Source organism: Panthera uncia, assembly GCF_023721935.1.
Source record: "Panthera uncia isolate 11264 chromosome A3 unlocalized genomic scaffold, Puncia_PCG_1.0 HiC_scaffold_12, whole genome shotgun sequence".
NCBI classification, from domain to species: Eukaryota; Metazoa; Chordata; class Mammalia; order Carnivora; family Felidae; genus Panthera; species Panthera uncia.
Genome location: NW_026057579.1, coordinates 36,116,830 through 36,132,153, shown reverse-complemented (window position 1 = coordinate 36,132,153; position 15,324 = coordinate 36,116,830). Strand labels below are relative to the sequence as shown.

Sequence of the window (15,324 nt, the reverse complement as noted above, 5' to 3'; positions counted from 1 at the left end):
GTCATTTTCAAGAGGGGGGTCAAGAAGGCAAGACCTCACTAAGGTAGGATCTTGTAGTTTCATAGGCTCTGAGCTGAAAGTCTTCCTGAAATAATCAAGTACAATTTTCTCATTTAACACAAAAGGAAACCTGGACCCGGGGAGGGCAGGTCTTTTGTGCAAGGGCACGTGTGCACTTAGCAGTTGGAGTGAAAGAAATTCTATGGTGTGTGATTTTATCTACTGCTTTTGCTGCATATCTTAGGGTGTCGGGCACCTCCTCCAGTGCCGAAAACCCTGCTGTTAGAGATGCATTCCTTTGTGTGGAAAGCCCAGTGAATGTGGGAAGCCTCCTGTAATGTCAGTAACATTGCAATGAAGTAGCCCAATAAACCATCCAATTGTTATCACCCTAATGTGAATTAGTCTGTTAGGAATAACACACTCTTAACCTAGTGAATCTCTGACATAATTACAAGTTCTTGGATTTCAGACCAAGAACATACAGGCTTTGGAGTCAGGCAGCCTTGGAGGTATTCATTCTCCCTCTTCCCTGCTGTGGTCCTGGCCACATCACTGACCCTCTCTATGTCTCCCCAATTTTCCCCCATAAAAATGAAGAAAAATGCATTTCCCATAAATGGTAACTGTGAATATTTAAGTTAGGTCATATGTTTAAAGTCTTGGCTTAGTACATACTCAAGAATGGGGTGCATTTTTCTTTTTTGCCATGTGCTAAAGTCCATAAAGGGGAAAGGGGGGCTTTGATGGGTTGTGAATTTCTCGTTGCTGGAGGTATTCAAGCACACGGTAGGTCATGCCTTCTCAGGACATACCCAGTACAGTGCTGATCACACGTTAGGTAGGCTCTCAGGGAGTGCTTGTGTGATGTAAACTTGATGAGCTTTCACCTCCAAGTTCATCAGCACCGTCACCACACAGTTTATCCCGTGACCACTCATTCCGACATGAAATGTTGGGGGACATGCCACGCGTGCTTGGGGACCGGTCTTCCCCCGCGAATTTGCACTACCTGCGGGCGACTGCTGGCTCGGACCACGCCGACGGTGCAGCTCTTCCTAGGTCTGTGTGTGGGCCCTATGCCAGGAGTGACAAACATGGGTGTTTCCCAGGGCCATCCAGGTCAGATCCAGAGGTAGTCCAAGCACAAGGCAACGGAGACGAGCAGAGATTGAGAACAACCAGAGATCACAAGTTCCTTGTAGAGGGACAGCCCGTTGCTACAGAGGGGGGAACAGTGCTGCCAGACCTTTTTATGCTTCAAGAGGAGCCCGACTTCCAGGGCTGGTGACAAATTCGGAGGCAAAGCAATAACATCAATAACTGCATGAGCTCAGTGTGAAGTGTTTGCAAGTGAGTTTGTAACGTCACCTCCCCAGCCTTTCCAGGCTGCTCCCCTGGAAACATTGTCTGTTGAGATGGCAGAGTGTGATGGGAGGTTGTCTTTTCGCGGCTGAGACGCATTCGCCTTTTGACTCTGGGAAGGTAGGTTTGTCCACAGAGAGTGGTAATTTGTCACACGGTATTTCACTGCCCTACACTGGAATGCTTAATCCCGCGGGGTCCCTCACGAGCCATCATGTCAAAAGCGAATTGTAGATTTTCAAGCCTTGTGCAAAAAAACTTCTTTTGATTAAAGTTAATGGTGCCGGTAACTTCTGCAGTGAACTGGCAGAAGCAGAATGTTCACTTTTACGTCTCGAGTTGGGAGAGGCGTTCAGCGGGTGTCTCTTTTTCCTGCATAAGAGCGAATTATAAAGAAAGTAAAGATGACGTGCACAGAGAGACATGCTAGGCAAACATTCTCACTGCCACAGGTAGGTCACCTCATCTTCGGAGTCAACTGCTCCAGTGTGGTGATACCTGATTTTCTTATTAAAATTCTTTTTTTTTAATCCCGTGGTCTGTTTCATTGACTTCAAACACTTGACTTCCATTGACTTCAGAGAGGTTTCTAGATGTGCATTTATAAATGATTATAGTGCTGTCCAGCAGAACAACTGAGAAGTATTTTAATCACTATTTTTATCACTTTTTTATTCCAGAGTTAAAAAAAAAATTAATAACAGACAAGAACATAAAAACCCTATGACGGCGAAGGAGACAGAATGTTTTTCAATAATTATTCAGGCCAGTAAGATTTCAAAGACTGATGAACTAGCTGGTGTAAGCTGCATGGTCTTAGTGGGAAAAATAATCAACGAAAAAACGTCAGATTTGGAATCATGCCATTCTTGGATCTAAGTTCTGATTTTGCTGCTACACGTGCGTGTGACATTGGAGGTTTTACTTAATGACCCCGAGTCTCCATTTTCACACTGGAAGGAAGGGTGGGGTGGGAACACGTCCCAAGAGGGCAGAGGGAAGGTTCGATGTGGTGAAGCATGTGCGTTCTGGGGCAGCAGCAGCGGGCCCCAGGGGGTGTGCAGGGCCAGGGGAAGAGAGAATGGACAGAGCGCTGCCTGGACAGCCTCTCTCTGGGGGCTTATCTTCAACATGGGGAATGCCATTGACTCAGGCTTTTGACAAGCTGGCTACTTTTCCTTCAGCCACGTAGAAATGGAAAACGCTCCCTTGGGAGAGCAAGACAGGGACTTCTCCATTCCGATGACTCCCAGGAGCCAGTGCCTGTGCCTCTTTGCCTGTTCCTTCTCCTTCCATGCTTCGAAAGCGTCCTTCCTTTTCTTTCAACACCCATGATGAGCACACCCACTGCTGACCCTGCTGTCTCTTCTCATTCTCCGCACTGTCTCTGTAGGGGCACAGAAGGTGCTCAGCAACTGTTTTGGTATGGATGGAGTCTTCTCGGTGCCTCTTTCTCTGACCGGCCTCCCCGATCCAGGCTCCTGTCCACCGTGTGTCCCCCTGTGTCCTCAACCTAGTTCATCCTTCTAGTTAGCAGGGATCACTGGCTGTTGTGGTTTTCCGTTGTCCCATAGCCTCTGCCGGGCTGGTGCTCCCGAGGAGCCAGAGCTGCTCTTGCCAGAGTCTGTGTCCCCTCCTTCCAGAAGTGTCCTTCTTCATAGTTGGCATGTCAACTTTAGTTGAATTTAGGTAGACCAAAAGTCTAGAGACCCAGGTTAAATAGATGATCTTTCAGAGTCAGAATTAGACTCCCCATCCCCTTGAAAAAAAATTTTACCTTCAGGCTCTTTTGCTTCAGGGTTTTCCATGTCCTAGAAAGGAGTCAACCTCAGCCACGTTCCTAGGGCAACCCTCCCCACCCCCCCACCCCCCCCCCCCCCCGGCTGGAACCAGACCAATGCCCTGAGCAGGGTAGTAGTCCATGCTGGGAAGGATGGGAATTCCTCTGGGACAGGAACTATGGGGCACAAGGTGGTGGCGGTGGTGGCAGCTCATCCCCACCCAAAGGCAAGCAACCCAAAGGCAAGCAACCGGTGCCTTTGAAACAGTCATGAGGATTAAGTAAATGATAAAACCAGCTTATATATGGCAAAGGTAAAGAAGATAACCTTGCAGATGCCAATTTGTCTTTTTCACCGAACGTTTTAACTCACCCGAGGTCCAGAAGGGTGCCAGCAGTATAGACAAACTGTGGCAATCTCGCGCAGCTGATGATGTATACGGTGATCTCCTGCATTCGGAGAAGGAATTGGGCTTTTAATTGATTGAAAATAAAGTTTTGAGGCTTGTAAAGTTTGTTGCCTCACGCATCACCCATTGGGATTGTCTTCTGACGAAGTAATTCGATGTGAATGAAATCTTTAACTCATAACCCTAATAATTAGGTTCAAAATCCTGAGGCTTGAAAAGATACATTGTCACAAGGAAGAACAAACACACGCAGTCGCTGTTAAGTATTCCTCCACTAATTCAACAAATATTTATCCAGCATCAAACTTTCATGCCCGGCACCGAGCGAGGCTTTGAGTTATGTACAGGAGATAATAAAAACAGGCCTGGTTCTTGCTTCTGTATAGCTTCTTATTTAGGATAAAAGAAAGATATTAAATAAATAAACACAAATGAATACATAAATGAAGTTTATGGTAAGTGTTGTGAAGGGAAACTATATGTACTTAGAGGGCAGGCAGTGTAACTGATTGCAGAAGTCTCCAGTTGCGGATTTCAAACAAACAGGAAATCACTGCATGCAAGGAGCACCCCCTTCTTTTTTGCTCCCTCAATCTCCATGCCGTCAATCTTTAATGTATGCACGAAGCCTGTCCCTCGTCCCTAGCACAATGCCCCTCAGTGTGCTGAAGTCACCTGTCGGTCCCTCGTTCCAGATCATGATCTCCGAGGGTCACGATAAGGACTGAGTTGTACTCATTTTTGAGTTCAGCAAGTGTTATAGGCCTGACGTGGAAAGCTACCCTCGATAGGTCGATGGATTTACACTTAAAAATTGAAGGAGTGTTGAAATGAGTATGTCCAACCCTCCATACAACAGGCATGGCTCTGGTTACAACATCAGTTTGCCAGTTTGAGTCACCGATTTGCCCATTCAGCCATGCTTTCCGGGAGGAAAGATTGGGTCGCTCCCAGTGAAAACCAGAACTGCCATCATAACCCCGACTGCAGGAAAGATTGCTGGGGAGCTGGACAGAGAGGACTGGGATGGCATTGGACGGCCTGTACCACCACCATTGGTTAATCTTGGGGGGTCATTGAAGGTACCAACGGGCATGGCTATCAACCAATCAAGGGGGCAGGGTTGCGATCAACAAACAGACTCAGTTCCCCATGTCAACTATGGGACAAGTGATAGCTGTTCTGTCTTCCGTTGAGCGAGGTGGGTGGGTGAGTCATTTCCACAGACAGTGTGGTGTCATTTAAAGATTCCCAGACTTGGCCTTAGAAAAGATGAATTCAAAGCCTGAGATTTTTCCTAAAGCAAGTTCTGTGAACTTAGCAGTCACTTTATCTTGCCGAGACTTAGATCTCTTATCTGTCAAAGGAAAGTAGCAAATATACACAATACAGAGGTTTTGTTGTTGTTGTTGTTGTTTTGTGAGAACCAGATGAAATAATAAATATAAAAGCATTTTGTTAATTGAACGTACGTTCTAAATTTCAAGATATTTCTCCCACTCTTGTTGCGAGCCATTCCCCGCTCCCCCCAAAACAAATCCAAGAAGAACAAAACAAAACAAAACCCTTTTCTCCGCAGCTGAATTATTTCTCCTTTTGAAATTCCCAAGCCATAGTAAAGTGCCTGAGAAGTAGCAGGTGCTCAATAACTGGCTGTGGCATGAGAGAATTAATAAAGAACTCATGATACATTTGCACGGCAGCTGTTTGGGATTAGTGGGAATTTCTGAGGCCCCATGAAGTTGCAGGGCTCAATCCATAGGTGAAAAACATGACCTTGTGTCCTCACTCGCCATTCCCAAACCCACACGGGATGTGCCTTCTCTCAGGCCTGGGCCTCTGCTAGCCATTCGTTCCAATCAAGTCTGAGCTGTAACAACATGGCGGCGGTAGACCCCACCTGTGCCGTGGAGAACGAGTAGATTCTAGGACCAATTCCACGTTTGCTTAGCTGTGCGATGATCAGCAAACTAAAAAAAAACAAAACAAACTTGATGACCAACTCAATATGCACTACCTAACTACAATTTCTAGACTGAATATTGCTTCATTACACTACGTCATATGTGCCTTTGAACCACAGGGCTGGGATCTGTGAGACTTTTTAAAAAGTTTTATGATTACATAAAATTTTGTTGAATATGAATAAAGGTTTTATGATAAAATACATCTGTTCCTTGTTCCACTGTTCCTCATTTCGCTTCATTTCTTCCTCAGAGGCAACTGTTTTCATTTTTTTAAGCTTTTTCTGAATCTTTAAAAATATGTATATGCCTGCCATCTTTAATTAATCCATTTTTGATATTATCTATCTAGTTTGAATTATGACAGATACACATTTGGTTCTGTTATACCATCATTCCCTTCTTTTCTCTCCCCAGTCCTCCCAAATCGTAATTTTGAAAATTTTGGTCAAATCAGTATTTAGTGTTCTTAATATTAGGTATGCAAATATTACGCAGAGGTGAACACTGTAGTATATTATGGTTATATTTCCTTTATGTTTTTCCTGAAGTTGATAATTGTTTTGTATTTTGGGAGGGATTTTTATACTCTTCAACATCTTTCAACATCTTCCTCTTATGCCATTTCTGCAAGGTGAGTCACACCAAGTAATCTATCAGTTCATATTTTATTTCTTGGAGACACTCTGGGAGACCCCATTCTCTTCTTTCAGGACCAGATGCTCCCTAGGTCACCTGCTCTGACCCTGGGTTTCCCATCCCCAGCATCCTGGGAATTCCCCTTATCTTGAGTAGGAGTCCCGCATTCTGCATTTTATGTCTTCTATTCTTTGCCAATGCCTATCTTTTGTTGGAGGATGTTTTCTAGTTGCTTCTTCAGGTTAGTGTATGATTTAATGCAAAAGACATAGTGACAACACCTCACTTGGTCTCTCTTGAGTCTTACGGTTTCCACCCAGCGAGGTTGCCTCCATGCCTATGAACAGTTGTTATCTGGGCTCTCCTTTTAGCACCATCCTGGAAACATTTTTCTTCTTTTATGTTGGGCTTCCTCTTCTGTATCCCATGTCTTCCTTTTCCTTGTTTTGCTTTCCCTACCAATTTTCTGAGGAAGTAAGTACGAGAGGTACATTTTTTGAGACCTAGCATGTCTGAAAATGTCTTTCATTGCATAAAATCTAGGTTGAAAATAATTCTCCTTCAGAAATTTGAAGCCATTATTCATTTTTTTAAAATTTTTTTAACGTTTATTTATTTTTGAGACAGAGAGAGACAGAGCATGAATGGGGGAGGGTCAGAGAGAGGGAGACACAGAATCTGAAACAGGCTGCAGGCTCTGAGCTGTCAGCACAGAGCCCGACGTGGGGCTCGAACTCACGGACCACAAGATCATGACCCGAGCCGAAGTCGGCCGCTTAACTGACTGAGCCACCCAGGCGCCCCTCATTTTTTTTTTTAGATCTCAGGTTCTTTTTTGGGAAATCTGAACTCATTCTGATTTTTTTGATTCTTTTTAAACAAACTGTTTTTTCTCTGTGAACTCTTTTAGGCTTTTCTCTTTGTTCCTACTGTTCATGATAATGTTTCTTGGTGGCTATTTTGGACCATTATTGTTATAATAATGTTGCATAACAAATGGCTCCCAGTATCAGTGGCTTTTCTCACTCACGGGTCTGTAGGTCAACTACCTATGGCTCTGCATATGTTTATGGGTCAAATCCAGCTTCTCTGTTTATCATTTGGGACCCAGGCTGAAGGGATATCAGCTTGCTGAAGCACGATCTTCTCAGAGCATGAGGCAGGAGTTCATGGAGTCAAGTCAAATGACCCATGCACACTGAAAGCCGCTGGTCAGATGTGGAATATGTTAAATTCAGTTACATTTCACTGTCCAATGCAGGTCACATGGTCAGACCCTAAGTCAGAAAAGCAAAGAAGTTTTCCTGTCCATAGCGAAGCAAGGCCAGGTGAAGAAGGGAAGAAGAATGAATACTATACTACAATCTCCCACCGTGGGGATAGAGCTTCATTCACTGAATGGGTCGTGCTGGGCCCTCTCAATCTAGAAAGTCATGTCTTTCACTTCTGAGCAGTTCTTTTGAATAATTTTGTTCATGATTTCGTCCCATCTGTATTCTTGACTCTTCATTTCTAGAACTCCTATTTTCCCAGTGCCGTACCTCCAAATGTGCTCGATTTTTTTTCTTCTTTGCTATTGTTACAGCTCTTAAGTCCTTTTTCTACTTTTCAAATCCCTTTTCTCTTCTGAATCTTCTTTCAAGTTTTCCATTTCTTCAATCATATACATACATATATATAACTATATGTATGTACGTATGTATACGCATATACATTATATGTGTATTATTTTTCAGGAGCTTTAGTTTTCTTCATTAAATGCCTTAGTTTTTTGAAAGATGTAATAGAGTTTTGCTTATTGTTTTAATTTTTAATTTTTTTGTTTGTTTTTGAGAGGCAGATAGAGTGCAAGCAGAGGAGAGGCAGAGAGCGAGGGAGACACAGAATCCCAAGCAGCCTCCAGGCTCTGAGCCCTCTGTCAGCACAGAGCCTGATGCGAAGCTTGAACCCACAAACCATGAGATCGTGACCTGAGCCAAAGTCAGGCAGATGCTTAACCAACTGAGCCACCCAGGCACTCCTTGTTTTGATTTTTCTCTCTGCATCATCTGTTTCTTCTAAGTTGTGCTTTCTATGTGTTTTGGTGTCTTTCATGCTAGAAGATTCCTTCAAGAGTCCTTGGTCATCTGCACATATTTTAAGACAGAGTATTAAGAAGCCGGGCGCAGACAGTAGGTGCCTGGGCAGGGTTTGCCAACTGGCCTGGGTGGACCATGTTTTAGAGACCTCCTGATGGCTGTATTTCTAGACTTTTCTTCTTAAGCTGACTAGGGTTTTGTAAAGAACACTTAGAGTCTCCTGCATGAAGACGGAAGTTCGAATGTCATAGGAGCACAGAGGTGAGAGAGCTGGGAGCCTCAGACTACAGCACTCAGGAGGCTTACATCCACTCATTACTCTTATTTGATAAGGGTGCCCCACCACCTAATCTTCCGGTACCATCTTCAAAGAGTAAAATCCCCCAGTCTCCCTGGGGAAAAGTAGGACAGCTGCTCAGGGCACGGGAAGAGGAGTACCTGGTGTTTTAAGGAGTTACGGAGCCTTCCGAGGATTCTCGCTATAGATGAAGTTGGGCCCACCGAAGGTCTAGATGAAGTTGGACCCCCCGAAGGTCTAGATGAAGTTGGACCCCCCGAAGGTCTAGATGAAGTTGGGCCCCCCGAAGGTCTAGATGAAGTTGGGCCCCCCGAAGGTCTAGATGAAGTTGGGCCCCCCGAAGGTCTAGATGAAGTTGGACCCCCAAAGGTCCAGGATCCACTTCTTGGATCTGCTGTGACAGTTATTCTTCACCCACTTGTCTTCCAGCTGCCAAAACATGGATTTGTCTCCTCTCCCACTCTCCCCATTTTTCAGGGTCTCTGTCTTTAAAAAACAAAACAAAACCTTTCAACATAGTTTTAGAGGAAGAATAGGGAGAAGCAAAATAGACATGCATGTGTTCAAGCCACGGTTTTTACTTACAAGTAAGAATCATTTTTTAGATTCATCTTTTATCCAGATTCTTGTCACAAGGGCAACAGTAATGACATCTGCTTGAGACAACGTCAGCTGTGGAGGTTCAGCAGGAGAAAAATGGTGCGCTCCACGGCAGCAATCGCCAAGAAGCCCGATCCTTGAAAAGTATAACAAAAGCAGCGATCAGTTGTTGAATTACCATCAGAGGTCAAACGCTGCCGTGGCTGACCTACCTATATTTTATCTAGTCCTCTGCAAACTCATTTTGCTTGTTTGTTTTATTGTATATGGAAGATCCCAGGTAAAGAATTCATCCAGGATGCTCAGTCGGTCAGAGTGAATTGGGTTGGAATCCAGAACCTGGTTCAGAGACTTTTCCTCGTATTCCATCCGACTCTTCTATGTGTTAATTCATATGCCTTGTAGACAACTAAATAAAGGAACGCATTAGTAGAAGCGATGGGAGCCAGAGAGGGAGTCAAATCAGCAATTTCTTGACGATCTGTGTGGAGCAGAGGCGTGATCAGAATGACGAAACAGGGTGATGGTTTCTTCCATCAGTGCCTTCTTTTTTTCTTTTTTTCCCCCCTATTTCTGTTATACTGAACCAGTCCTCCAGCCAATGCTGAGTTTCAGTTCTTCGGTGACGGATGAACTTTAGAGGAAAACCCCCTAAAACTGGTTGTCTTTTTAAGCATCCACAGAACTGCTTGATTTTCCCTGAATGCTTGAGGATGAAACCAACACCTGCCGATTCCTTCAACGAGAGCACAGGAACTTCATATTTCATAGACTGTGGCCATCATGACTGCCCCGCGGCCTGACTCCGTGATGAACGGAATTAAGCCCTGGCTTCCTTTGCTGAGTGTTAACAAAGATCAACACCTGGATGTCTCAAGGACATCTCAAACTCCACACATCCGCTGCTGTCCTCGTCATCTCTCCTAACCTGCTCCCCCATACTTCCCACATCTTCACGGCACAGGCTGCATAAACTAGGAAAACCAGGAATGATCTTGAAATACTCCCATTTGTTATTCTCCCACATCGGATCCCATAAACAAATGTTCCAAATTTGACTATTTAAGTATTCTTCTTTACTGCCAGCACCCTAACATAAGCTCTCCTCTTTTCTCACCTACATTCTATGTCAACTAGTTTACCAGTGTCTTATGGTGGTTCCCTCTAGTTCGTTTTTTGCCCCGATAGCAAGAAAACTCTTTGATGTTTTTCCACCACTTTTCTGATAAAAATCAGATTCCTTAAGAACCAAGATGGCCCTGCTAACTCTGTCAGCTGCTTACCTTTCAGGATCTAACGTTTTCCACTTTCTTTGCTTTTTGCCCGGCCACCCTGGGCTTCTTTTAGGCATGCAAATGTGCTGGTTCGTCTCACCACAGGGCCTTTGAACATGCTCTTGCCACATTTTGAGAAGCTCTTGTCCAACCGCTTTGTCCAATTAACTCTACTTTTCCTTCAGACAACAGCTCAAAAAAAATTTTTTTTCTCAGACAGTTTCCTTGACTCCTTAGTTTGCCTGTAATAAGACCTCATAGAAAATTTATTTTTCTTCAGAGAATTTATTTATATGAGAGATAATCACATATCTCTTGTTATGATTGTTTGCTTAACCTCTCTCATCAGTCAATGAAATCAGAATTTTCATTCTTTGTTATATTCTGTAGGAATATAACTGAAAGTCAATAAATGCTTAATAAATATGGACTGAAATCCATGAGAGGGAGGGCCAAGCTCACTACCTTTATTGTAGTGGCAATCTAGCACAGTTAGGTGCTCAGTGAATACGTGCCTAAGTGGACGAGTGAGCGAAGGATTAAATAAAAGAACAAGATGTTTTGCTAAAGATAAGTTGAGGGCACGGAGGGAAGCATTCGGTTCAGCGGAGAGAAGGGGACGCCGTCAGGATGCCTTCCCAGAGGCAAAGAGAGCAGAGCCAAGATGGGTCACTAGTTACCTGCCTGGGGATGAGGCAGCCTGAACACAGAGGGGGCCTGGTCTGCAGGGGAAATTCCAAATATTGCAGCCTGGTTAGGCCGTTGGATCTGAGAAAGGAAGGTATTTACTAGCCCGCCCCAAGCAAGACCCAGAAGAAGTGCAAAATAGTCCCCCCCGCAAAGATCTGACAACAGCAAGGACGGGTCCGGAAGAAAAAGGCCAGAGGAGCCTCCTGTTTGTGCGATCCGTGGCCCACACACCTTCGAGCTCCGCCAGCTTCTGGGTGTTTGATCAACACAGAGCTTCAGCCGGGCTGAGAAAGAGCCCCGATCTGCCCTGAAATGACGGGGGACCCCCAACGGAGCGAACGCGATTCGGCTCAGTGGGTAGAACGGAACGGGCGGTCGGAAGAACAGGCCTCAGGCTTACAAAATCAAGACAGAAAAACCTGGTGCCAGAGTAGTGTAGGGACTTACTACCCGTTTCAGCCTGGACCGTCAGAACAAGAGCTGGACAACATGCACCCTGAGCATTGCACCCAGGGTTCCTCTTGCACCCTGAGCATTGTTGGCACTCTAGTGACCACCATGCTCCCCAGGTCCCCAGAGGCCCACGTGGATCCCCCCCCCCACCCGCGCACACGGACCCAGGCAGCCGGGCCTTTATGGGGCGTCCATGCCTTTCCTTCTCCCCACTCCCTCCTCCTGGGGTGTGGGGCCTCCACCCATGCAGCCAGAGGCACCCCCAAATCACTGCCACAGCTGCCCGTGTTGCCCACTGTCACCTCCGGCCTTCCTTCCCGCTCTCCGCCTTCCAGATTCTTCTGGCCCGACACTCAAGCAGCCACGGTCTTTCTGTGCTGCCCCGGGCCCCCCCACCCCCACCCCGTGACCCCACACACAGGACCCCACCTTGCCCTGTCACTCACCCTCCCAAGCGTGTCTGCCTTGTGTTCTTAATGCCTCGATCTTAAATCAGAGAGATTTTACTCCAACGATTCTTTCGGTGTTAACAGCGACTCCATGCTAGCTGGGTGTGACCGAATTCAAAGGCGCACACGATTTCAACAGCAGATCTAGATGTGCCCACCCCCACCTCGGTAAGAAACAGGGTGGTTTGTCGGAGAAGAGTTCAGGGGTAAAGCTTCACAGCTAGATCATGTTTCATAGCACGTACAGCCTACTTTATGTATGATTTTATTCTCAGAGCAAAGCAGAAGAGAAAAACCCGGGTTCTCGTAGGGATGGTCAGATCTGCTTGGGGCCATTCTTGCCAATTCCGTGAGTTTGTCTTTTCATTATTTATGTGGACTCGGGCTTTCCTAATGTCATCTTTGCTCACCAGCGACTCGTGTCCTTCCCATTTTCTGTCACTGCCCACCTGTTACTCTTTCTGATCAATGCCTCCATATTTAATCCCATTTTCCCGCCACAAAGGCTGTCCTCCCACCCCCAACTCCCCCTACGTTCTCAGGCATGTCCGCGTCCTGGCCCCAAGGGCGCCTCTCCTCCAGCTGGTCCCAAAGAACCTTGCTCCCTCTCTCTCACTCTCCCTTGCCCTTGGCCAGCGAGTACCGAGAGCTTAGGCTCTCCCTGCCAGTGCTTGCGGCCACGTGTAAGGTCAAGGATCTGGAATGCCTGATGTCTTAGGTGGAGCCCAGGACAGGTGTCTGAGGAGCCCACGCCAGTGACAGAGACAATTGGAGGATACAGTCAGTTCAAGTTGAGATGCAGAAGGTTTGTCTCCATAGAGACGCATCCCCTGGAACCACTCACACACCTTGACCCTTAGAGCTAATTGTGGACTGAAAGAAAATTGCCTACATTTATTGTCACATTTTAGGGTGTGTGTGTGTGTGTGTGTGTGTGTGCGTGTGTGTGTGTGCCTGCCTCTGTTAGCCTGGCTGCTGTAACGAACACCATGGACTTTAGGTGGCCTAAATAACAAACCTATTGTCTCACAAGTCTGGAATTCCGAGATGGGGCGCCAGCCTGCTGGGGTCTGGGGGAGACTGCCATCTGCCTGCCTTATCCTCCACGGGGGTGGGGGGCAGAGAGCCTCTGTCATCGGGCTCCACCGCATGACCCCTCCCTTCCCAGAGGCCCACCTGACACCGGAGACGGGGCGGAGGTGGACACATGAATCTGGGCGAGCACAAACACCGGTTTGTACAAGTGTGTGTATGTGTGTGTGAGGTGTGTTTTCTTGAGGAGGGAGGTGAGTCCCTTCTCTACCAGCTCAGTCGTCAAGGCGTGCGACAAATGCACAAAACCTGGACACAGATGCATTTCTCTGCCTCTTACCATCTCCTCAAACTTGGGAAAGTCAAATAAGCTCGCTTCTTTCTTTCTTCTTTCTTTCTTTCTTTCTTTCTTTCTTTCATTTTCTTCCTTCCTTCTTTTTTCTCTTTCTTTCTTTCTTTCATTTTCTTTATTCCTTTCTTCCTTTCTTTTTCTTTCTTTCTTTCCTTCTTTTTTAATTTTTTCTTCCTTTTTCTTTCTTTCTTCCTTTCTTTCTTCCTTCCTTCCTTCCTCTTTCTTCCTTCCTCTTTCTTTCTTTCTTTCTTTCTTTCTTTCTTTCTTTTCCTTCCTTCCTTCCTTCCTTCCTTCCTTCCTTCCTCTCTTTCTTTCATTTCCTTTCTTTCTTTCTTCCTTCCACTCTTTTTTTAACTTTTTTTTTTTTTTTTGAGAAAGAGAGAGAACATGAGAGGCAGAGAGGCAGAGTGTTGGGGCAGGAGAACATAGGATTCGAAGAGAGCTCTGCACCCACAGTAGAGAGCCCCATGTGGGGCTTGAACTCAGGAGCCGGGAGATCATGACCTGAGCCAAAGTCGGACGCTTAACCTACTGAGCCATCCGGGAGCCCCAGCAAACGATATTTCTAAGCCACTATTTAATTTTATATTTGCAAGGCATTTGAAAAACAAAGCAAAACTGTATTCAAATCCCATCATGTTAGAACGAAAAGCCAGCCCACAGGATGTTAAGTAAGTGAAGTTATACAGAAAATGAATGACATAGTCAGGACTGAAAAACTTTGTTCTCTCAACCAGGCCCATGCTACTTTCTTTACCACTCTGTTTCTTCTCCATTTTTGGCCAGATATGCTTAAAAATAGAGAAGATTTGATGGCAACACATAAGCATGAGTAATTTAAATCTCCCCATTTAAAGATACAGCAAGAATAAACCAATGGTTCGGTAGCAACGTCGTATGATCCGCATTCATAAGAACTTTCCTGAACTGTCTGAAATTTTAGCATAATTTCTCCCCGTGTTTCCACCACATCATGGTTACCATCCAGAGTCACTTGTACAGCTACAATAGCCTTTCAAAGGGGCTCCCTGGGTGTTAGCAGGCATACAGGCCCCGCGCGAGACTTCTCTGCTTCCAAATCACCTGTGCTTTTCCATCTCTTTGAACAAAGCCCAGACATTTGTACCTGCCAGGGCGCGGTGCGATGCGGCTTTGGCCCCCTCTCAGCCTCGTCGAACATTATGCTCCCTTTTGCCGCCTTATCTCTACTCACATGTGACTGTTTTTGATTCCTTTCCTGTGCCTACTGCCTACCAGCTGCTTCCTGGAATGTTCTACAACACGTGACTTCCTCCTGCTCATCCTTACATAGGGCTACACTAGATGGGCCGCCTCTCTTCGACACGTTCACAGGATGCTGTACTATCTTTTGTCTGCTTTATGTGGTTGGGCATCTACGCTTTATGCTCTGCCAATGTTTGTGTGGCATTTGATCTTCACTCTACCTCCTAAGACCTAGAAGGGGGGGGGGGCGGTCAAGACTGTTCTCATACCCTCAGGGCTTGGAAGGCACTTGACACACAGCTGGGATTCGAAAGAATATTTCCTGGCTGACTTTCTGTCTTATCCCTTGTCAGCCTCTGCTGACTGTGAGGGACAGTTTTCTTGGCCTCAGATTCTCGAGCTAGCCCCAACGACGGATTTGCTGTCTCCATTGTGTTGATTCCACATCTGACCCCTGTCTGCTTCTGCCTTCACCTTAGTGTGACCTACTAGGTTTTGCCATTTGTCCACCACCCCCGTGATGCTTGGCCTTGACCAGCCCTGGCTTTGCTCACATCAGGGCCTCCTGGGAGGGGGACCTCGCCCATGTTTCCACTAGACAAGGCCCAGGACACCACTTTACCTCCTGGGTCACCGGCCCTTCCCTTCTTTCCATGAACCTCTGGTCTGTGTCCTGACAGCTTGGTGAGACACTGACAGCTACTTAAGATTCCGTT

General features: G+C 46.0%; 1 protein-coding gene across 1 annotated transcript in view; it reads left to right on the top strand.

Annotated features, from left to right (window-relative positions):
- The window catches only part of SOX11 (SRY-box transcription factor 11), a 133,308-nt gene that overhangs the window by 94,679 nt on the left and 23,305 nt on the right, over nucleotides 1-15,324 (top strand). The window contains exon 2 of the mRNA XM_049652014.1: nucleotides 8,722-8,903. Coding sequence (XP_049507971.1) covers nucleotides 8,722-8,903 — 182 coding nt within the window. The remainder of the gene's footprint in view (nucleotides 1-8,721; nucleotides 8,904-15,324) is intronic.